This window comes from Pistacia vera, unplaced genomic scaffold (genome assembly GCF_008641045.1).
Source record: "Pistacia vera cultivar Batoury unplaced genomic scaffold, PisVer_v2 Contig1027, whole genome shotgun sequence".
NCBI lineage: Eukaryota > Viridiplantae > Streptophyta > Magnoliopsida > Sapindales > Anacardiaceae > Pistacia > Pistacia vera.
Genome location: NW_022195058.1, coordinates 111,205 through 129,676, shown reverse-complemented (window position 1 = coordinate 129,676; position 18,472 = coordinate 111,205). Strand labels below are relative to the sequence as shown.

Below are 18,472 nucleotides of genomic sequence, written 5' to 3'. Positions count from 1 at the left end.
CTGGCAGTCGTCTAAACAATGCATGATCGCTTGGATCTGGCCAACAATGCGTCGATCTGGCCATAGATTGGCCGGAGCCATTTCTAGCCATATCCACAGTCATTAGCAGCCATAGATCTGGCCGCTAATGGCCAGATCCTGCCAATTATGTGTCGTTTCATTGACTGTCGATAGCGGCTGGTGGTGGTGACTGTCGGCCGACAATCGTCTTGGATGGTTGGAGGTCTTTTGTTAAGTTTTAAATTTTTGTTGCTATGGTGTTTTTAGCTAAATTCTCAAATGCAGGGGGGTCAAAAAATATTCTAAATAATAATATTATTATTAAAAAGAAAGGGTAAGTTAGCAAAAACCCCTCCGATAATAGTTTATTCCTTCCAACCAAACATATTAATTATTTATAATCAACAATCTAACTAAACATATTAATATAACATTCCCTATTAATCTTCAAGGTAATTTATCTAAGTGGTAATCATATGTTTTCAGTGATAAAAAATTCCCAAACCAAACAGTACAAAAGGGCTATTATTTAATCCCATGAGGTATGATAAAATAACAAATATCCCCTTGAAGTTTCAACAATAACAGAAATTTCCTAATCATTAAGTTTTAGACGTTAAAATAAATGGTAAGATGGCAATTTGATAACATTTGCTAACTCATAGCAGAGTAAATGTTGACGGCTCACTGACAGTTCATTAACTATAAGGAATTTTTTTTTTTTTCTCAAAAACCTCAGAGATATTTTATTATTATATTATACCTCATGGGGTCAATGTTTACCATTATTCATATAGATTAAGCGATTTTAAAATAATAATTTATTGTTATGATCATACAATAGTATACAAGTTGAAAGAGGGTTTCAACTTCTTTCCAGTCTATTAGATTATAATAAAATTTTAAGTCAAAAGTTAAGTTATACTTATGTCTGACCTGATTATTTTTGAAATATTATAGAATTTATTATTATTTTAGATGATTGTATTCATGATAGTGCTAAACCTTATGATAAAATAATCATAGTGGATGATTTACTGGAATTTCTTCAAGGGAGGAGGAGGGGCCATGTGAGCAAATGAACCACCATGAATGGTTTACAAATTAAAGCTGATTTGAAATAAATGAGATTTGGCTCAATTAACTTTTTTTCTTTTTGTAACAGAGTGTAACCATGCCAATTTATGGGTACCTCAACTAATTTTCTAAGATCCTGAAATTATCGACCAGATAAAAATTGGAGTGGCTATCTTATTTGCAACTGGTTCAATCAACTTGGCAGGCTGATGTTTAGTTGTCAATTGTCATGCAGAAAAAGAAAATGAGTTTGATGGAATTGGGTAATTACTAATTTCAAAAAAGACTGCGTAAACAGCTGTAGCCACTCATCTAATATTTCCACATTTTCAATGTGTTTATTATTTGTAATATGCCATATGAAAAGTCTTTTATTTTTTTACTTGTGAAAGTCCAAGTTGATTTAGATAAAGTGGGTAAGATTTTTAACATTGATTTTATTCTTTAGAAGGAAATATTAAGAATATTGAAAATAAATTGAAATCAAATATAATATATCTATAAATTATTTTTTAAAAACAATTTTAATTATTATTCTAGAAAGAGATTTATTAGGCTTAAATTACACAACTCTTTACAAAATGATGTAGGCCACTTCGGTAATTCTTTATAAATCTATTTCAAACAAAAATAAAAATAAAAAAATTTTATATATTCATTTTTTTAGAAGCATATTGGAAATTATAAATAATTTTCCAATAATCTTAAAATTATCTCATCTAGTATTATTGTTGGTCATTTATTTTAGAGTTAATTACACAGATCTCCCCTGAGGTTTCAATATTTCACAGGACCAAAAAAAAGTCCATTAGGTTAACACAAACATCCCACCCTTTTAACTTCCATTAGGGTTTTGTTAGGGTTATATCCTTTATAACCCCTCCAACTTACAAAATTGACAGTTGCCCCCTGTAATCAGCCACTTACACCCCTTATTAGCATTTTTTTTTTATTTGTGTTGAAGTTAACTAAGTGAAAGGCAAAATAGACCTTTTATGTTAAAACCCAAAGTTATAAATTAAATATAAAAAAATTATAAAAAACTTTTAAAAATAAAATATACTGAAATTTTAATATTATTTTAAACAATTTACCTTTTTCCAACGATCAAAATCTCCAAAACCACTATTCTTACATCGTAAGAACTAACCACCTCTTTTCAAAATATATATATATATAATATAATATAATATATATAATTTTTTTCACTTTTTATCATTTTAATTTGTAAAATATTTTTGTTTTGACCTTGTAATTATTGATTTAAAAAAAAAAAAAAAAAACTATGTTACAATTTTTAAAAATTGACAGGGTGACAAGTGGCTAATTTAGGGACCAACTTATGAGTTTTTAATGTTGGAGGGGGTCTAGGGAAATAAATTTAATGGAACCCTAACGAAAGTTTAAAACAAAGACTCAATCCAATTAAATTTGTAGCGTCTTGCCATATCCCCCTTCTGTCTTTTGAGATTCGACACTATTTTAAAACTCGGCCAGACCTGACCGGTTTAACCAGGACCCGGGAGCTTCACTGGGTCGGATTAACATTTTCCCTATTCACCCAAAATCCTAGAATTTGGGATGATGACCGAAGAACAATTGAAGGTTGGGATGTTGGGGCTTTTGAAGAGAAAGTGTTGGTGAGTGCAATGATGGCGACAGAGTTGATTTTCAGTGAGTGAATCAATCGAAAATCAAAAAAACATGGCGGTGGCTACTGCCAGCTTTTGCAGGCGATTGGGGAGGCTAACGAGGGTGTGGTCAGGTGGGTTTTGGTCAATAGAAAAAGGGGAGTATTTTCGGGGTGATGGAGAGGTTGTCGACGCTGGCGTTGGCGAGATCTGGCTTGGAATGCTGACGTCGACGTTAGTGAGATCTGCTGGTCGAAATTGAACTGATTTTGGACATATCTTGGATAGATTTTCTGGGGAATGGGCTCAATTGATGATTGTGATTGCATTTGAGATGTCGCTGTTGTCAACCAGTCTCCAGCCGATTTGTATTTAGGGTGTGTTAGTAAATTTTTAACCTATAAGGACTTATCAAATTTTTAAGGTGTATTTACTGAATTTTAAAAGTTGTCACTCGGTTTAACTAGTCAGTCAAACCAGTCAACCTGAGACCCGACAACTTTGTCGGGTTTTAACCTGAGTTGGGTTTTAAAACATTGGTTTAAAGAGTAGAGTGTTTATATTAACCTAATGATCTTTTCTTTGCGCCTGTGACATGTTGAAACCTTAGTGGAGGTCTTTTTTATTTTACTCTTTGTTTTAATTATCGTTAACCTTCACCTAATTATTCCTAACCTACCCTATAGGCTATAGTTATGGCTAACTTTCTATAGATTTTATTCTGGAAATAAAATACTAAAATAGGGAGGTTAGTGGTAATTAAGAAAACCTTAGGGTGACCAGCAATAATTATATTGAAGGTCAAACATATACTCATAATCACATCTAAAAACAAAGTAGCTAAAGTAAGTTATAAATACCCTTGATTAGATATTTACTGCACAGTAGTTATTACTGATTCAGAAACACTGATGACTGATACCGAATCAATTTGTTGACTTAAATGGTTTCTGTCTCCATTCCCAATCAATTCTGTTATAACCTAAGCCTAATAAGCAAATTCGCAACACAAATAACCACACACAAGATTAAAGATCAAAGAATCACACACACAACACAAGACACGATTTTATCGTGGTTCGTCTATCCAATCTTGGATAGACTACGTTCACGTTGAGCTCCGAAATACGGACACTCACAGCACTAAGAAGATATTCAACGATTACAAGAAGGACAAGACTACAAATCTGTCGAAACAGACTAACACCCAACCAAGGCCTAATCACTCAAGAATCTCTCAATAATCTACAAGAAAACAGAGGACAAATACAAGCCTCTGGAAGGAAACGCAACCCTCTCACAATCAACCCAGATTACACCCAGAAAGATTCAGCAGAAAACCAACCCCAGTATTTCCCTCTTTCAAACCCTAATACCCGATTGACAATAAAAACACATTATACGTTTTATCACTGTTGCTCTTCTTTATATATGTCTGCGTTCGTAATCCTCAGCCCTTGGATCTGTCTTGATCTGACGGCTGAGATTCGGTAATGGTCTTAAATAAAACGACCCCGTTTTGGCTTGAATGGACTTAAGTGAAACGGCTCCGTTTTTTGCTTCACAATATTTTCAAATTCAAATCCAAAACAGAATTAAGCTTTAATCTTATTGAAGATTAATAATGGAGTCAACAAGATCTTAAATTTCATTTTAAGAGCTCGGATTTAGTTGAAATATGTGCCCACACTTTGGTTTATGAATCATATCGAACAACCTCAACGCGTAGCAATTGCTTACAAATTACAAAATGACCCGACCAAAGTACAAGCTGCGCGTATTATTATTAATATTCTTTGAATAAAAAGACTCAAAAATTCAACAGATCAGTCCCCACAAATTAATTAAAAGTATTGAAAAGAGAAAAAAACTGACTTGGTTTTTATCCTAAAAAACAAAAAAATCTGACCTCGTTTTGTGATCACTAACTCTGATGGGCACAGCTCTTAAATACTGAAGCTTCTGTTTTTTAGAATTATTAGCTTAGTCAAGTTGAGCATGCTACTTACCAATGAATCAATTAACATTTGAAAATTTCAAAATGAAACCGAAACATGAACATCCACTTGCTATGGTTGCTTTATGTTCCCCTTAAACTCTTAAACAGACTTTACAGAACAGGAATCAGCTACATTTAAAAGACATGTAATGAAAATTGATATCTTTAACCAATTGGTTTGACGGTAAAAAATGTTTGCTCTCTTCTTTAAATTATTGGAGTCACTTTTCATAGTAATATTTTGGTTTACCTGATTCTTTAGGCTTGCAAAGTGTTCAATAGACCCTATGAATTAGTTGAAGTGCACGGAAGCTGGCCCAGACATCCTGATTATCAAAAACCAAAAAAAAAAAAAAAAAAAGATATCTTTATGATCTATCTTAGCTATCTTTGAGGAACTTTTTCCAATCACATTAGAACTAAACAGTGAGAAGAAAAGGGTTTTACAGAAGATAATTTAATGGTTAAATCCCATCATCATAAGGGAATGAAGTGGAATCCAGCCAGTCTTGACCAGTGATGAACTCGGATACTGTGAAATTATATGCATCATAATAGTCCATCACATGAAACCCCGGCCAAGTGACTCGATTTTCAGTTCCTGAACCAGGGCCACAGTTATCGTATTCGCCATAGAACAATGTGTCTAAACCTTGATCGCCAGACCACTCAGTCCACCCAGTCGGGTCGATAAAATCATCAATGTAGGATTCCAGAAACACTGTCCTTGAATACACTCTCCAGGGCCTACCCAAGTAGCTTTTAACAGTGCTGGAATTTGAGTAGAGTTCATCCGTGGCTAAAATTGAACAATTTTGAAATGAAATTCCTGTATCTTCATCTTGGCTGTCTCGAGATTGAGCTGTAATAACTGTGAATTGGCTTGGCATCGGCATTCTAGATACAATGTTTGACGCCTGGAAGACCACTGCGGCATTACCAAATATGTAATCTATGGTACCGTATATGTCACACTCTCGATAAAATTGGCGAAATGAATGCACATATAATGTGTCTTGGTAACTGTAGATGCGACATCTATAAAATGCTGCAAAATCTGCATTTACTCTTAAGGCCACCGCTTGATGCTTCTCCGGTCCGGCACTATTCTCAATTGTTAAGTCGCGGGCTAGAAATGCCTCCCCAGAAACGGCTGAAAGTAAAAGTTTAGAATAAGTTAATGTTATGGTGACAATATCATAAAAATTGAAAAGTTTCTGAAGTTTACCAATAGTTGCAGATCTGAAAGTGGTCCATCCATCAACGACACTTCTGTTACCAGTAATCAAAGTTGAGTCACGATCTTCTCCGAGCAGAACAATATTAGTCTTGTAGCTTGGAATGTCTACATTCTCTACATAAACCCCTTGTTTGATATAGATGATTGTTCGATCATAACTATTATTTGGGGCAAAATTTATGGCCTCAGTGATGGTAGTGAAGTTTCCTGTTCCATCAGCAGCCACCGTTAGTACTTCGTCCGGGTCATATGCGTCGCCGGAGCTCTGCAGAATCCGTCGATCTTTTCTCGACAACCAGCTCGGAAACCCCAAAAGGCGGCGATTTTTGTTGCCCTTCTTATTAGGACCCGGCTTGGAAAGCATTGACAAAGAGTTACTAACATGCTTGTAAGTATTTTCTACAGAGTTCACAAGAACTGGCTTCAATGGACCTGAAGCAGAATCAAGGCCTTCTAAGCAAGTGTTTTCGTTGGTTAAAGCTGCACTGAGATAGGCGTTTGCATCGGCTAGTTTTCTTGGACCGGATGAACGGATTTTCGACACTGATTTTTGTAAAGAATTTAATGTGATTTGGTGAAGTTCTTTGCAGTCTTGGATTGTTCCTCTCTGTTTCTCAACAAGCTTCGAGCCTCCTGCACTGTTAAAAATATTTCCAAGCTTTCCAGCTTCAGATATAGCATTTTGGAGGGTTTGAAGTAAAAATTTGAGGATATCTGGACCGATGTTTATTGATATAGAGAGTTCCAATGAGTCAAAACAGGCATCTGGGTATGGTGTGCTCTTGCAGAAATTTGTTATGGAAGAAAAGTTGGTTTTTAGAGAAGTAGTGGAAGGAGATCTAAGAGCGGATGTGGAAGAGATGAAGATTGTGCAGAGAAGAAAGGACAGTTTCAGAATGGAGAAAGCCATCAGAGCTAATGCAGAAGAAGTAGAAGAATTTGTTTATTTAAAATTGGAGGAGGAGACTCCCGATTCTTTATAATAAAGTTTTTGGGAAATATACGTTGCATATGGAGTTAGTATTTGGATTAATGTATTAAATTAAATTGGATTTTAGTGGCGGTGGTCTTTGAAAAGGAGAAATGACAAATTCACAATGTACTAGAGTGCTAGTTATCTATAAAACTTAATTTTAACATTCCTCATTGTCAGCAAATGAGTTTGCAATTTAGTTTATAAAGTTTAGATTCCCATAACTATATAAGCATTTTGAGTGAAAACGTTTGCGTAAAACCCAAAAACAAATCCGTGCAGAAATGAAGTTTAAAGGGATTTGACATTTTGTGATTAAAAACTGATATAAAGCATTTGTCATGAACTTATTTATATCAATTTTTCTCCGTAGGGAAATTGGAGAAAAAAGAAGTACTCTGCACTCATCTTGCTTGTGGTTGAGAAGGGGGCTGCATTGGATACAAAAAGATGCTATTATCACTCTTTTGACTCTTTTGTTTTTACTCATTTAGGGGCTTATTTATCACAAATTATAGAAGCATATCTTAAAGATAGTTCAAGGCTTCAAGCATCTACCGTAAAAACACAGAAAGTAGAGTATTTATTTAATTTATAAACAAACAAAAGAAAAAGATAATGGCCAATGGGATAGATGGGTTCTGTATGGGGGGCCATTAGTTGTACTATTACTGACTGAACATTTCAATAATACAATCCTTCATTTGTCTGCAAAAACTCTGATAGGTAAAAAAAAGCCAAGAAGCTTTTAGCAAGTTGCAAGCTTATATATACCAAGTTGGCAATGGAAACTTCCAGCATCAAGTTACTAGTCTTCAAAAGAAATGGTCATCATTGTTGGCTGATTGCTACAGTTCATGCCTTAATTGTTACATAAGAAGTTCATTTTTTTTTCTTTTTGCTGGTGATACTGTTTCTTATCGATAAGAAATCAAAAGAAGTAAATTCTGGTGTAGAAATGAAGTCGAAAGGAAGCCAAAAAGAAGAGCAGCTTGACACTTTGTCTTGTGAAAAATCACGAGACTAGTGCATTTCTGCTAAATGTTTTTGTCTCTGGCATCTGCCAAATTCTCACATGTCAGATTCTTATTGAGTTTATTTATTCATTATTGACTTTCTTTTTATCCACAAAACTGTCCTCTGTATCCGACCATGCTTGTGACTATTAATTCTTTTTTATTCGGAACATTATAAGAGAACAAAATTAAGAGATGTTTAAAGCTGAATATTTGGTCATTATTGTTAATCTCTGCAAATCTTTGGTGGTGGTAACAGGCAACTGGTAAACGGCTAGCTCTAATTGCATTCGACCTGAGTGCTGCTGGTACTGAATATACTCACATCCATTTTTGAGAACTCTCAATTTTGATTATTTTATGAAGCAATGAGCATATATAATTATAAGAGATATGACATCTAAAAGGTTTCTCCATTTTAGTGGGGGTGGATGCCGCTACCTCACTTGGCCGGTTGGCCCTATGTGAGTGCATATGTATCTTGCAATAAATAGAGACTAATGGTTGAGAAGACATTGATGTGCTCTCAAAACAATAATCAAGTATTGGAATCTAATTCTAAGCGCAGACTCTTCATTATTTAGCTTCTATACTTTGTCAGATTCAATTAGATTTACATGTTAATAGAGACGTTGCAAAAGAAATGACAACTCAGTTAATTTATGGATAATATATGTGAGCCTGTCATGTCTATTTTGCAAGATATAATTATATGAAAATATCACCTAGTTGACATGGTGAGATCGTTCAATAAAATAATGATATATGTTGTCACATATATGTCAAATTTTCTCTTTCATCTATCTATCATCAAAATTGATCAATAACTACAATCTATAATTCATTAGTAACCACGGTCATAATTGGTGGTTATAAAAATTAACTTTTTATGTCATTTTGCTATTGAACAGTCGCACCATATCAACCAGATAACGTTTTAAAACTGTCATATATAAGTTTCCTGATTTAAGAACTTCCATGTGAAATGAAGCATTTGTGGTTCTTTTGCAGAGATCTTCTAGGGCCCTTGCTTGTCAGTCATGCTCACAGTTAGCCTTCCAAATTAAATGGAGGAAATGTAATCACTAGAATTGCTGATAAAATGGTTACAAGCAAGATGTTAAGGCCATTCTTGCTTCTTCTTCTTTCTTTTTTTTCAATAATTATAACTTTTAGTTATTGGTACTTGTTCAAGGATTGTAGAAGGAGTAGGACCGAGTATAATCTTGGAAATGTCAGCTTCATAAATTTGGAGTTTTGAAAACCATATCATTGATTGATGTTTACTAGTAACGATAGATGGGAAAATTTATGGGCACCACCAGATTCTTTTACTTATGTTCCATTATGAAGTGTTGACTGCAGTGGTGAAGTCATGAGAGGAGTAAAGAGTGTGTTTCCTTTCCTCCTCAATTTTACCAAATGGGGATCATCGTCATCAAGACTGGGTTTGCAATAACTACACAAAAGATATGTTTATTTCATGAATATTTTAATATTAATTTATATGAAAACTTTATAATCTACTATGCTATTATCTAACGAAAGAAAATCTAATTCTTAAGTATCAAGAAGGCAGCTTGTGTTAATTGGCAAAATGCGTTTAGATTTTGTTGACGAAAAAATGAATTAAATATTGGTTTCCATTGTTAGATCCTAATCTGCAAACATGTACACAATCAAGGAGACCCAATTGAAATTTTTAATAATATCTTTGTATAAATTTTCAATCTACCCAACAGTTTGGATATTAATAAATTGCTCTTCCTCCCCGCATATGAACATGGCAACCTGATCATAACTCACGAGATAAATCAGCGGAGTTTTATTTATTTCCTTTTGGTTAATCTACTTCCAACGAACTCTCACATGTTCCACTTCGTATATATGATCATTCTGTGGGCTGTAGCTCTGCCCTCAATTATCCACAGACCAACCTTCTTTCTTCCGGCTGTTTAATTAATTAATTATCTAATCAACAACACCAAAATATATAGAAAAGTCTATACAAGTCCAATAGAACATGTGATTTTCTTAATGAGGATAATAATTAATTAAATTTCAGAAATATAATGAAGAGTAAACTACTTTTTCTCACCCAAATAATGGTTTAAGGACATTTTCTCACCCACAAAATTTTAAAATACCATTTTATTACCCAAATTTATATTCTGTTTTCGATTCCGACATTGTTGTGACCTCACACCACCACCATTATCTTTCCCGATCATCACTCACCAAAAACCCTCAAAACCTATTCCTATCGACCCCGTCAATTGCCAACAATCAAGCGATTAGGGCTTGCGTAGTCGTCCCTCTCAAGTCAAATTTTGATTAATCCCAACCACCAAAACACTCATCAGTCTTCCCTCTTCAAAAACCTCAATAGTTAGGATCAAGTTTGTTCTCTATTCATCGTCAAAATATAAATTTAGATAATACAGTTGCATTTTACAAGTTTGTGGATGAAAAAATGTTATTAAACAATTATTTAGGTGGGTAAAAGTCATTAACTCTATAATGAAAGGGAAAACAAAACCAATTATCAAAGAGTAAACGACTTTTTCCCACCTGAATAATGGCGTAACGACACTCTTCTACCTCAAACTTTTAAAGTACCACTTTTCCGCTTAAGCGTCAAATTCATTTAACAGTTTCCCTTAAAAACAATGATATTCACTATAAAGACAAAAACACCAGATTCTTTTACAACTTTATGGGGCCGTTTGGATCGGGTTAATATTAGATAACTAGGGTAATATTTTTTTAAATTGAGCAGATAATGATGTTTGGTTGGTTTTTAAAAAATTATTCCCAAAATATTTTATGACAAACAGTAGCATTTGGGGGATAAATTTCCAGTAATCTTAATACCTAAGGGGGGGCTGTTATTAAAACTTAACTTGGTATTACAATTTTTTTTCCCATGTTGCCCTTAAATAGTTGAGCATTTGGTCCAAATTAACCTTATATTTGCTAATATATACAAAACACCCAATCACTCATGTAGACATTTTTGTCCTCGCTTTTTAAATTTTTTGGACGACATTGCCCTTGTTATTATCATTATTCACAGAAATGCCTTTATACCCAAAACTAGTCACCATCGTTGATCGCCACAGGAGGTTGCCAAAAGTCGTCATAATGGCATACAACCGGCCGTATATGACCGACCGTGCGTCGGTGAGGCTTTTTCTGACCATGGATCACAGTTCCATGGTCGAAAAAAGCAAGATCTGGCTATTTCACGGCCAAGCATGTGGTCGTGAAACGGCGACAGATCTGGCCATGAAACAGCCAAGTCTTTGGCCGTGAAACGAGCGGCGTTTCATGGCCAAAGACCTGGCCATTTCACGGCCAGATCTGTGGCACTGCCAATAGTGGTGGTTGGCTGCTAGTAGTGGCTTTGGATGGATAGAGGTGTTTTTGTTAAGTTTAAAACGTTTTTTGTTGTTATGGTGTTTTTGCTCAATCTGAAAAGTAGGGGGTTAAAAGAAATTATTCAAAAAATAATAATAAAAAATACTGTTAAATTAATATTTAAAAAGGAAGACAATTTAATAATTTATAGAACATACCCACCCATTTATCCTTCCAACCAAACATATTATTCACCAATATATTCGAACCAACCAAACACATTTTCTAAACATTCTTAGTAATCTTCAAGGCAATCTTTTATTCCGTTAATATAATATCTCTCTATAATAAAACATTATATGATACAAACGCCTCCAATGGGTGGAAAAATTGTCATTAAACACTTATTTGGGTGGGTAAAAGTCGTTAACTCTATAATGAAAGAGAAAACAGAACCAATTATCAAAGAGTAAAGGGCTTTTTCCACCCGAATAATGTTGTAACAACATTTTTCTACCGTCAAGACTTTTAAAATACAACTTTTCCACCTAAACGTCAGATTTCTTTAACAATTTCCGTTAAAAACAGTGGCTGTGTTTGGCTTAATATTTTCATCCATATTCTGAATCCTATTTTCCAAATAATGTTTGGCACATTATTCCAGAAATATTACCCTATTTTTTTAATTACTTTTAAACCCCATAAGGTTATTAATTTCACTAAATATCCCCTAAAAAAAAGTTTAAAAATTAACAAAAAAAAAATCCCATCAACCCAACTTGTCAGATTCCAGCCACCACCGTCGGTAACGGCCTAAGAAGTTCACCGATGTGGCCTTTTCTGGTGGATCTGGCCGGAAAAGGCCAAATCAGGCCGTCAGCGACGGCCAAAGAAATGGCCGTCGTTGACCGAAAATGACGGCCACATCTTTGGCCGTCGCTAACAACCAAAGATGGCCGTCGTTTGGCCTTTTCCGGCCGTCGACTGCCATAACAAACCGTAGATCTGGCCTTTTTCGGCTAGATCCACCATGGATTTGGCCGGAAAAGGCCATAACGACGTGTTACGGCACAAATCCACCGGTTTGTGCTGTAACAAAATTTTCCGGCCAGATTCCGACGGTGGTGGCTGGAATCTGGCACTGCAGGTGTTGGGGGTGTTTTTGACATTTTATATGTTAGGGTCTTTAATTAAATTAGTAAACCTAAAGGCTTTTTCACAAATTTTTAAAATTTACCTCGTAATACTCCCCTATCCAATAACCCAATACTATCTCCAATCCCCTATTCAATAACCCAATACTATCTCCAAAATCCTATCTAAAATACTAAACCAAACAATCTCAGTGATATTCACCATAAAGACAAAAACACCTTTTAACTGTTTGAATTAAAATTTATTTATTATTATATGCCAGGTGAATAGAATCAATTATCCATTCTATCACCGTATCTCCCATCTTCACAAAACCTCCATTAATCAAGCAAATCCACAAATCTCTTTTCTTCTTTCTTCTCCTTCTCTCTTTTCTCCTCGTCCTCTTTCTGAACTCTCTCTCTCCTTTCATTATCAAAACCACCTTTTCTTGGCTCAGCTTCATTGAAGCCACTTCTTCTCTCTGGATCAAAGAGTAGACCAGCGTTGACCCCAGAACTCCTTGCAACTAAAATAGAACTCCGAGCTCCAGAATAACTCATCAAATCACCACCACCTTCTTACGCGAAAAGCCCACCGACCCTAAAGCTACAAAGAGACCTGGACCTTGACATAGTACCCATATAATCAACAACCCATAAATTACTTGTCTCATCACATCCACCAACACTTTTGCCACAATCTTTGTCCTTTTTCTTTCTAAACAACCTTTGTCCGGATCTGGCCAACCACCAATCTTTAAGACATCATGCCATCATCATCATCATACTCATAGAATTAAGATCATTTCATCTTAATCTTTTTTTTTCCCGCATAGTAGAGAAAACCAAAAACAAAAACATCTATTAACAAATACCACCATCAGGGACATAAAGCGGTGCACTGCAAACCCAAACCCACCGCGAGGGCCGAACAACCATGGAGAGAAGGAGAGAAGAAAAAAGAAAGGAAGAAAAATAAGAAGAGAAGAAAGAAAGGAAGGAGTTGACGGGAAAGAAATGTAGGTTCAAAACAGACAGAAAAAGTGAAAGAAAGGAAGAAAATAGTGGAAAACAAAAAAGAATAATGTGAGGGGGGGAAAATTTGTCCTTTTTAGTAAAAATTGAAAGATCAAAATTAACTTTTAATTTAAATTGTAAAGGATATTTTTGTCACAATGCTGCCCCCATTTATACTACTTTTTTTGCAACATTAATTACTAAGAGATTTATGTTTGGTAATAAACTGGCATTTTAAGGTGAAATTTTTCGGGTGGGAAAAAGTCACTTACTCATTATCAAATTACAAAAAACAACTAATACCATGCGATTAACATAATAAAAGTTCTTGTATGCTACTTGAAAGAAGCAACAAAGTCAAATCTTCGCTACCTCGAAAAAATAAAAGGATCAATTAATAGGTTCTGTGCATAAAAATACACTTGATACTTATCACCAGCTAAACAAATCATATTTTCTTCAACAAAAAAATGAGGGTAAATTAATAGAACTTACAGTAATTCCAGGGCCAGCTACTACTTCACACTATTTTTAGTTAAAATATATATAAAGAAAATGTTACATTTCTTCTCACACGGCCAAACCTGCTGTGTATTTAACACCAGTTGATGGCAACCACAAGTTTCCTTCAAGAAATTGCGCCACCGTAAAATTATAGGCTTCACTAGTGCTATTCAAAACATGATAGCCAGGCCACTTAACTCTGTTAGACAGCCCAGCCCCCGGCCCATAATTCATATACTCCGCATAATACAATGTATCCAAAGCAAAATCATTGTTCATCTCCAGCCATCCTTCTGGCTTTATAATATTGCTTATGTAATTTTGCATGAATATGGTTCTTGAATACAGCTTCCAGGGTCTGCCGAGGTACGTTCCTGTGGAATTCACGAACGGTAAGAGGTCTGAATCGGCTGTGATGTTGCAGAATTGGATGGAGAAGCCTGTTGGTTGATTGGGGTCCTTGCGGCCTTGTGCGGTTATGGTGTTCTTTTGATTTGGCAGGCCTCTTTTCGCCAGGATTTGGCAGTTTTGGAACACCACAGTGCCGTCCCCAAAAATGAAATCAACTGTGCCACTGATCTTGCATTCGCGGAAGAATTGCCGCATTGTGTGCGTGTAGAGGGAGTCTTGGTAGCCTTTAATTTCGCAGCGAAAATATACAGATAGATCGGAGTCTGATCGTAGTGCAACAGCTTGGTGCTTCTCTGGTCCTGCTGTGTTCTCAAATGTTATGTCACGCGCTATGAATCCTCTTCCACTTACAGCTGCAGGTTTCATAAACAAAAATTAATCATTTACAGGGCTCGTAACAATTCAATATCCCCTTAGTTTTAACTAAAGAGCCAGTATGATTTTTGAAGTTCAAACTGCTTCTGCATCAGTCTTTAAATGTGTGCCACTGCCAGAAGCAGAATTCTGTATTATGGGAAGCAATAATTAATTTGAAAGGATAACAATAATAACTGGCTCAACTATTTTATTTATTTCCACATGGGAAAAACCAAGACCGGTTCTAATTGCTATTTTGACAAAAATATATTTAACAAAAGCTTAACTTGGTAAACATTAACTTAAGTTTTCTTAATTAATTCCTGGGGACGAGGAGGGCTTAAAAGTGGTACTAATAATTAAATTTTGACAATAATCTTTGAGCTAATTAGATGAGAGGTCACATTCACAATAGGCTTTGCCAGCCAGCCAGCGCAGTACTACTAGGGTATAGGTAAAAGGTTCCCCATTAAAGCCTAACATTAAATTAAATTCATAATATGGTTGATGACTATCTTTACTTTAACAAATTTATCAAAAGTATAAATGTGGTCCTTGTACATATATGATATATCCACTTCAAGCTAGCATCTCATCTCATGCATTACCCTTTGTCTTCAAGAATATTATATAGCTTCATTTATACTCCATTGGCCCCAACCCCTTTTACCAATAATGTTTAATATAAAACCCTTCTTCCTAATCCATAAAAATAGAAATCACTATGCCTTAAAATTAAGCCAAACTATACGAATTAAGCCCAATAAATAGAGTTACTTACCGAAGGTGGCACTCCTGAAGGTGGTCCAGCCATCAATAAAACTTCTATTCCCAGAAATAATTGTAGCGTTAATTCCATCTCCAACCATCATAAGGTTCCATTTCTTTTTCTTGATCTCCACATACTCTTTATATAAGCCACTTTTAATATAAATTACATATTTTTTCATACCGTAGTCTGGCGCTGCCAACACTGCATCCATTATGCTACTATAATTTCCAGTCCCATCTGCTGCTACTATGGCATCAGCTTGAACCCCATTTACCAGCAATAATTTCCTGTCCTCACGTTTAAACCAGTAGGGAAATTGGTTGTTTTCTGTGAACTTCCGCCCTGATTTACCACCACCTTTGCCCCCGCCGCCGCCACCTTTACCTTTGCCTCCGTTCTGGCTACTCCCATTGGACTTTAAACTAGAGACAGGATGCACCATTGTTAGAAGTTCCTGAACCAATGAAGAGATTTGTTCAAGGCCTCCTTCCACCACGCCTTTGACGATGCCATTTGTGCCTTCAAATCCTTCAATGCATGTCTCCTGATTAGCGAGTGCAGCACTTAACCATGTTCTCAAATCTGAACTTAGATCACCGCTACTGTTATGTTTGCCTGTAATTGAACATTAATTTTTGTTATCTAGTATGAACGTCTACGTCATAAGAAAGTGTAGACCTTCTTTGTTAAGTTAGTTAAAGTTGGCTGATAGTAAAGCAACAATCACTTTGCATTACTCTTTACACTCTTTCAACGTTGCATCAAAGAATGAAAGAAATCCTTAAGACATAAGATATTGCATTTCAAGTTCAGTTGTGGGAAAAATCATCCATAATGTAAAAAATAATTGTTTGACAATAAAAGCAGAGGTCCCCTGCATCTTAGTATTGGAGACAAAGTACATTCAAGCAATTAATGGAAATGTGGGAAAGAAGATGAATAGTTATTGAAAGACGGCCAGCGGGACTTGTCGAAATCTAGTTACGAAGATTGCTTCAAAGATAATATTAAATATACTAAGATTATTGCAATCAGCAATACCATTCTAGTACTCATTCATATATCTATAGCAGAAAGATATGTTACCATTAGGATTTTGAGAAGCAGAGGCAGACCATTCCAACTCATCAATGGAAAAATCAAGCAAATCAAGACAATCCGATACAGCATTTTTAAGGCGAAAATCTCCAAACAAATTAGCAAACTGGGAAATGATAGGAGTGGAGTGGTGTATAACGGCAATGGCGGTCTGCAAAGAGCTGACGAATGTGGAAGTGGGAACCTTTAAGCACGCAAAGGGCAAGTCGTTTGAGTCAGAGCTAACACATGAAGCAGCAGTGAGAAAGAGAAGCAGGAATATAATGAGTTTGAAGAACTGCATGTTTGAGGGAATAAAAGAAAAGAATGAGATAGTGAAAAGAGAAAGAAATGAAACTAAAGGAAGAGGGTCATGAGGAAGAAGGAGGTTTAGTGTATTTAAGGAGAAAGTGGGGGGGAGTTGAGTTTGGCAGGTGAGGGAATTAAAGAAGAGGGCGACTACATGAGTGATTAAATAGTAAGTTTAATATTGCTTTTATTTTTATGATTATCACGTGTCGGCGCTCATCAATGGCTCAGGACTCCTTTTCTTCAATTCTAGATCAGGGGAATTCAAACAACAGGGGCATCTCGATTTCGTGAATAATTAATCTTATGTTTTTAAAGTAAGAGATATGATAAAAATTATGCAACAATTTCTGCTTTTTTTTTTTTTTTTTTAAACCATGTGTATCCGGATTAGTTTACACGTACTTCAATTAATTTTTTGATACCTTAAAACTATTGGTAGAATAAAAACTCTAGTAACTATCTCTATTAGCAACCGAAGAGAAACTCGAACTCAAGACGTTCAAGAGATTTCTATCAAACCACTCAATCACTTAGAGGTAGTTAAATTTATCTCAAATATGTCAATAGTTACAATTTTATGATAAAAATCTTGATTTGAAGTTAAAGTTTTATTTTATAAGTGTAGAAAGGGAAGATGAAAAGAATAAGAAGAATTTTGAATTTAAATAAACTTGTAATAGATAAGCTTAGAAACAAAATTTTGTATGAACTTCATGGGGTTAGTATAATAGTCAAATAAATTTGCTCTCTTTTTCTAGTTTCTAGGTTCAAACCATGCCTTAACTCATCCCATAAAAGAAAAAAAAAAAAAAATTAATTACATATAGTGGTCCTACCAATTTGCCAAAACTGTGTAATGTACTAATGTCTATGGGTTTGTGCGATAGTCCTCGCTTTCATTTCAATTGGAAAAACAGGTCCAGGAATCAAAAACCACTTTTTGAAAACTTTCACTTCTCGCGTTACAGCAGCAGAGAAGGAATCAAACGCCACTTTTTGAACACGCTTGTTCTTGTTCTTCGGAATCCCAATTTCAGGCTTCAGCTACAAGTTTAACAATTATTGAGGGGACCCTCTACATGTTCTCGATGCCGTTTTAATGAAGTCTATGTGATTGTGTTCTGTTACCAACCATTTTCTCTCCCTATCAATTCAACTCCAGTCATCGTAAATTACTCATAGATTTCAGCACACTGTGAAACTTCTAACTAACCCTTTTCGCCAAATAACTTAGAACACAGTCTTTTTTTTTTTTTTTTAAGTAAAATTTGACCACAACGTTACAAATTCATCATGGGAAATTGTAATGGGATGCACCCTTCTGCGAGTTTTCAGTTTTGTCTTGAGTTTGATTATTTGAACATAGAATTCCTATATGAAGAAAGGATAGAAAATTGCTGTGAAATCTGTTTTTTTTTTAACTTTTTGGTCATAATCAAGGGATGGGTCTACGTATGAATAATCAAGGGAAAAAACGTTTTCATTAGCTGGAATTTTGACTTGTCTCTACGCATTTTCCACGCGAAAAGGATAACATCATCAAATTGGGTTTTGTAATTTGTTCTTAGATTTCACAAACTCTTTTTGTAG

General features: G+C 35.1%; 2 protein-coding genes across 2 annotated transcripts; both read right to left on the bottom strand.

The window, feature by feature from the left end:
• Positions 1 to 5,132: 5,132 nt before the first annotated feature.
• On the bottom strand, positions 5,133 to 6,857 carry LOC116123283 (probable pectinesterase/pectinesterase inhibitor 12). The gene is made up of 2 exons (XM_031409075.1): positions 5,936 to 6,857; positions 5,133 to 5,860 (listed from the first exon to the last, which is right to left on the bottom strand). Exons 1-2 carry the CDS (start codon positions 6,855 to 6,857, stop codon positions 5,172 to 5,174), a joined length of 1,611 nt encoding a protein of 536 aa, XP_031264935.1. The 3' UTR covers positions 5,133 to 5,171.
• Positions 6,858 to 13,759: 6,902 nt separating this feature from the next.
• Positions 13,760 to 17,029, bottom strand: LOC116123042 (pectinesterase/pectinesterase inhibitor PPE8B-like). The gene is made up of 3 exons (XM_031408831.1): positions 16,580 to 17,029; positions 15,503 to 16,108; positions 13,760 to 14,717 (listed from the first exon to the last, which is right to left on the bottom strand). Exons 1-3 carry the CDS (start codon positions 16,872 to 16,874, stop codon positions 14,020 to 14,022), a joined length of 1,599 nt encoding a protein of 532 aa, XP_031264691.1. The 5' UTR covers positions 16,875 to 17,029; the 3' UTR covers positions 13,760 to 14,019.
• Positions 17,030 to 18,472: the final 1,443 nt, after the last annotated feature.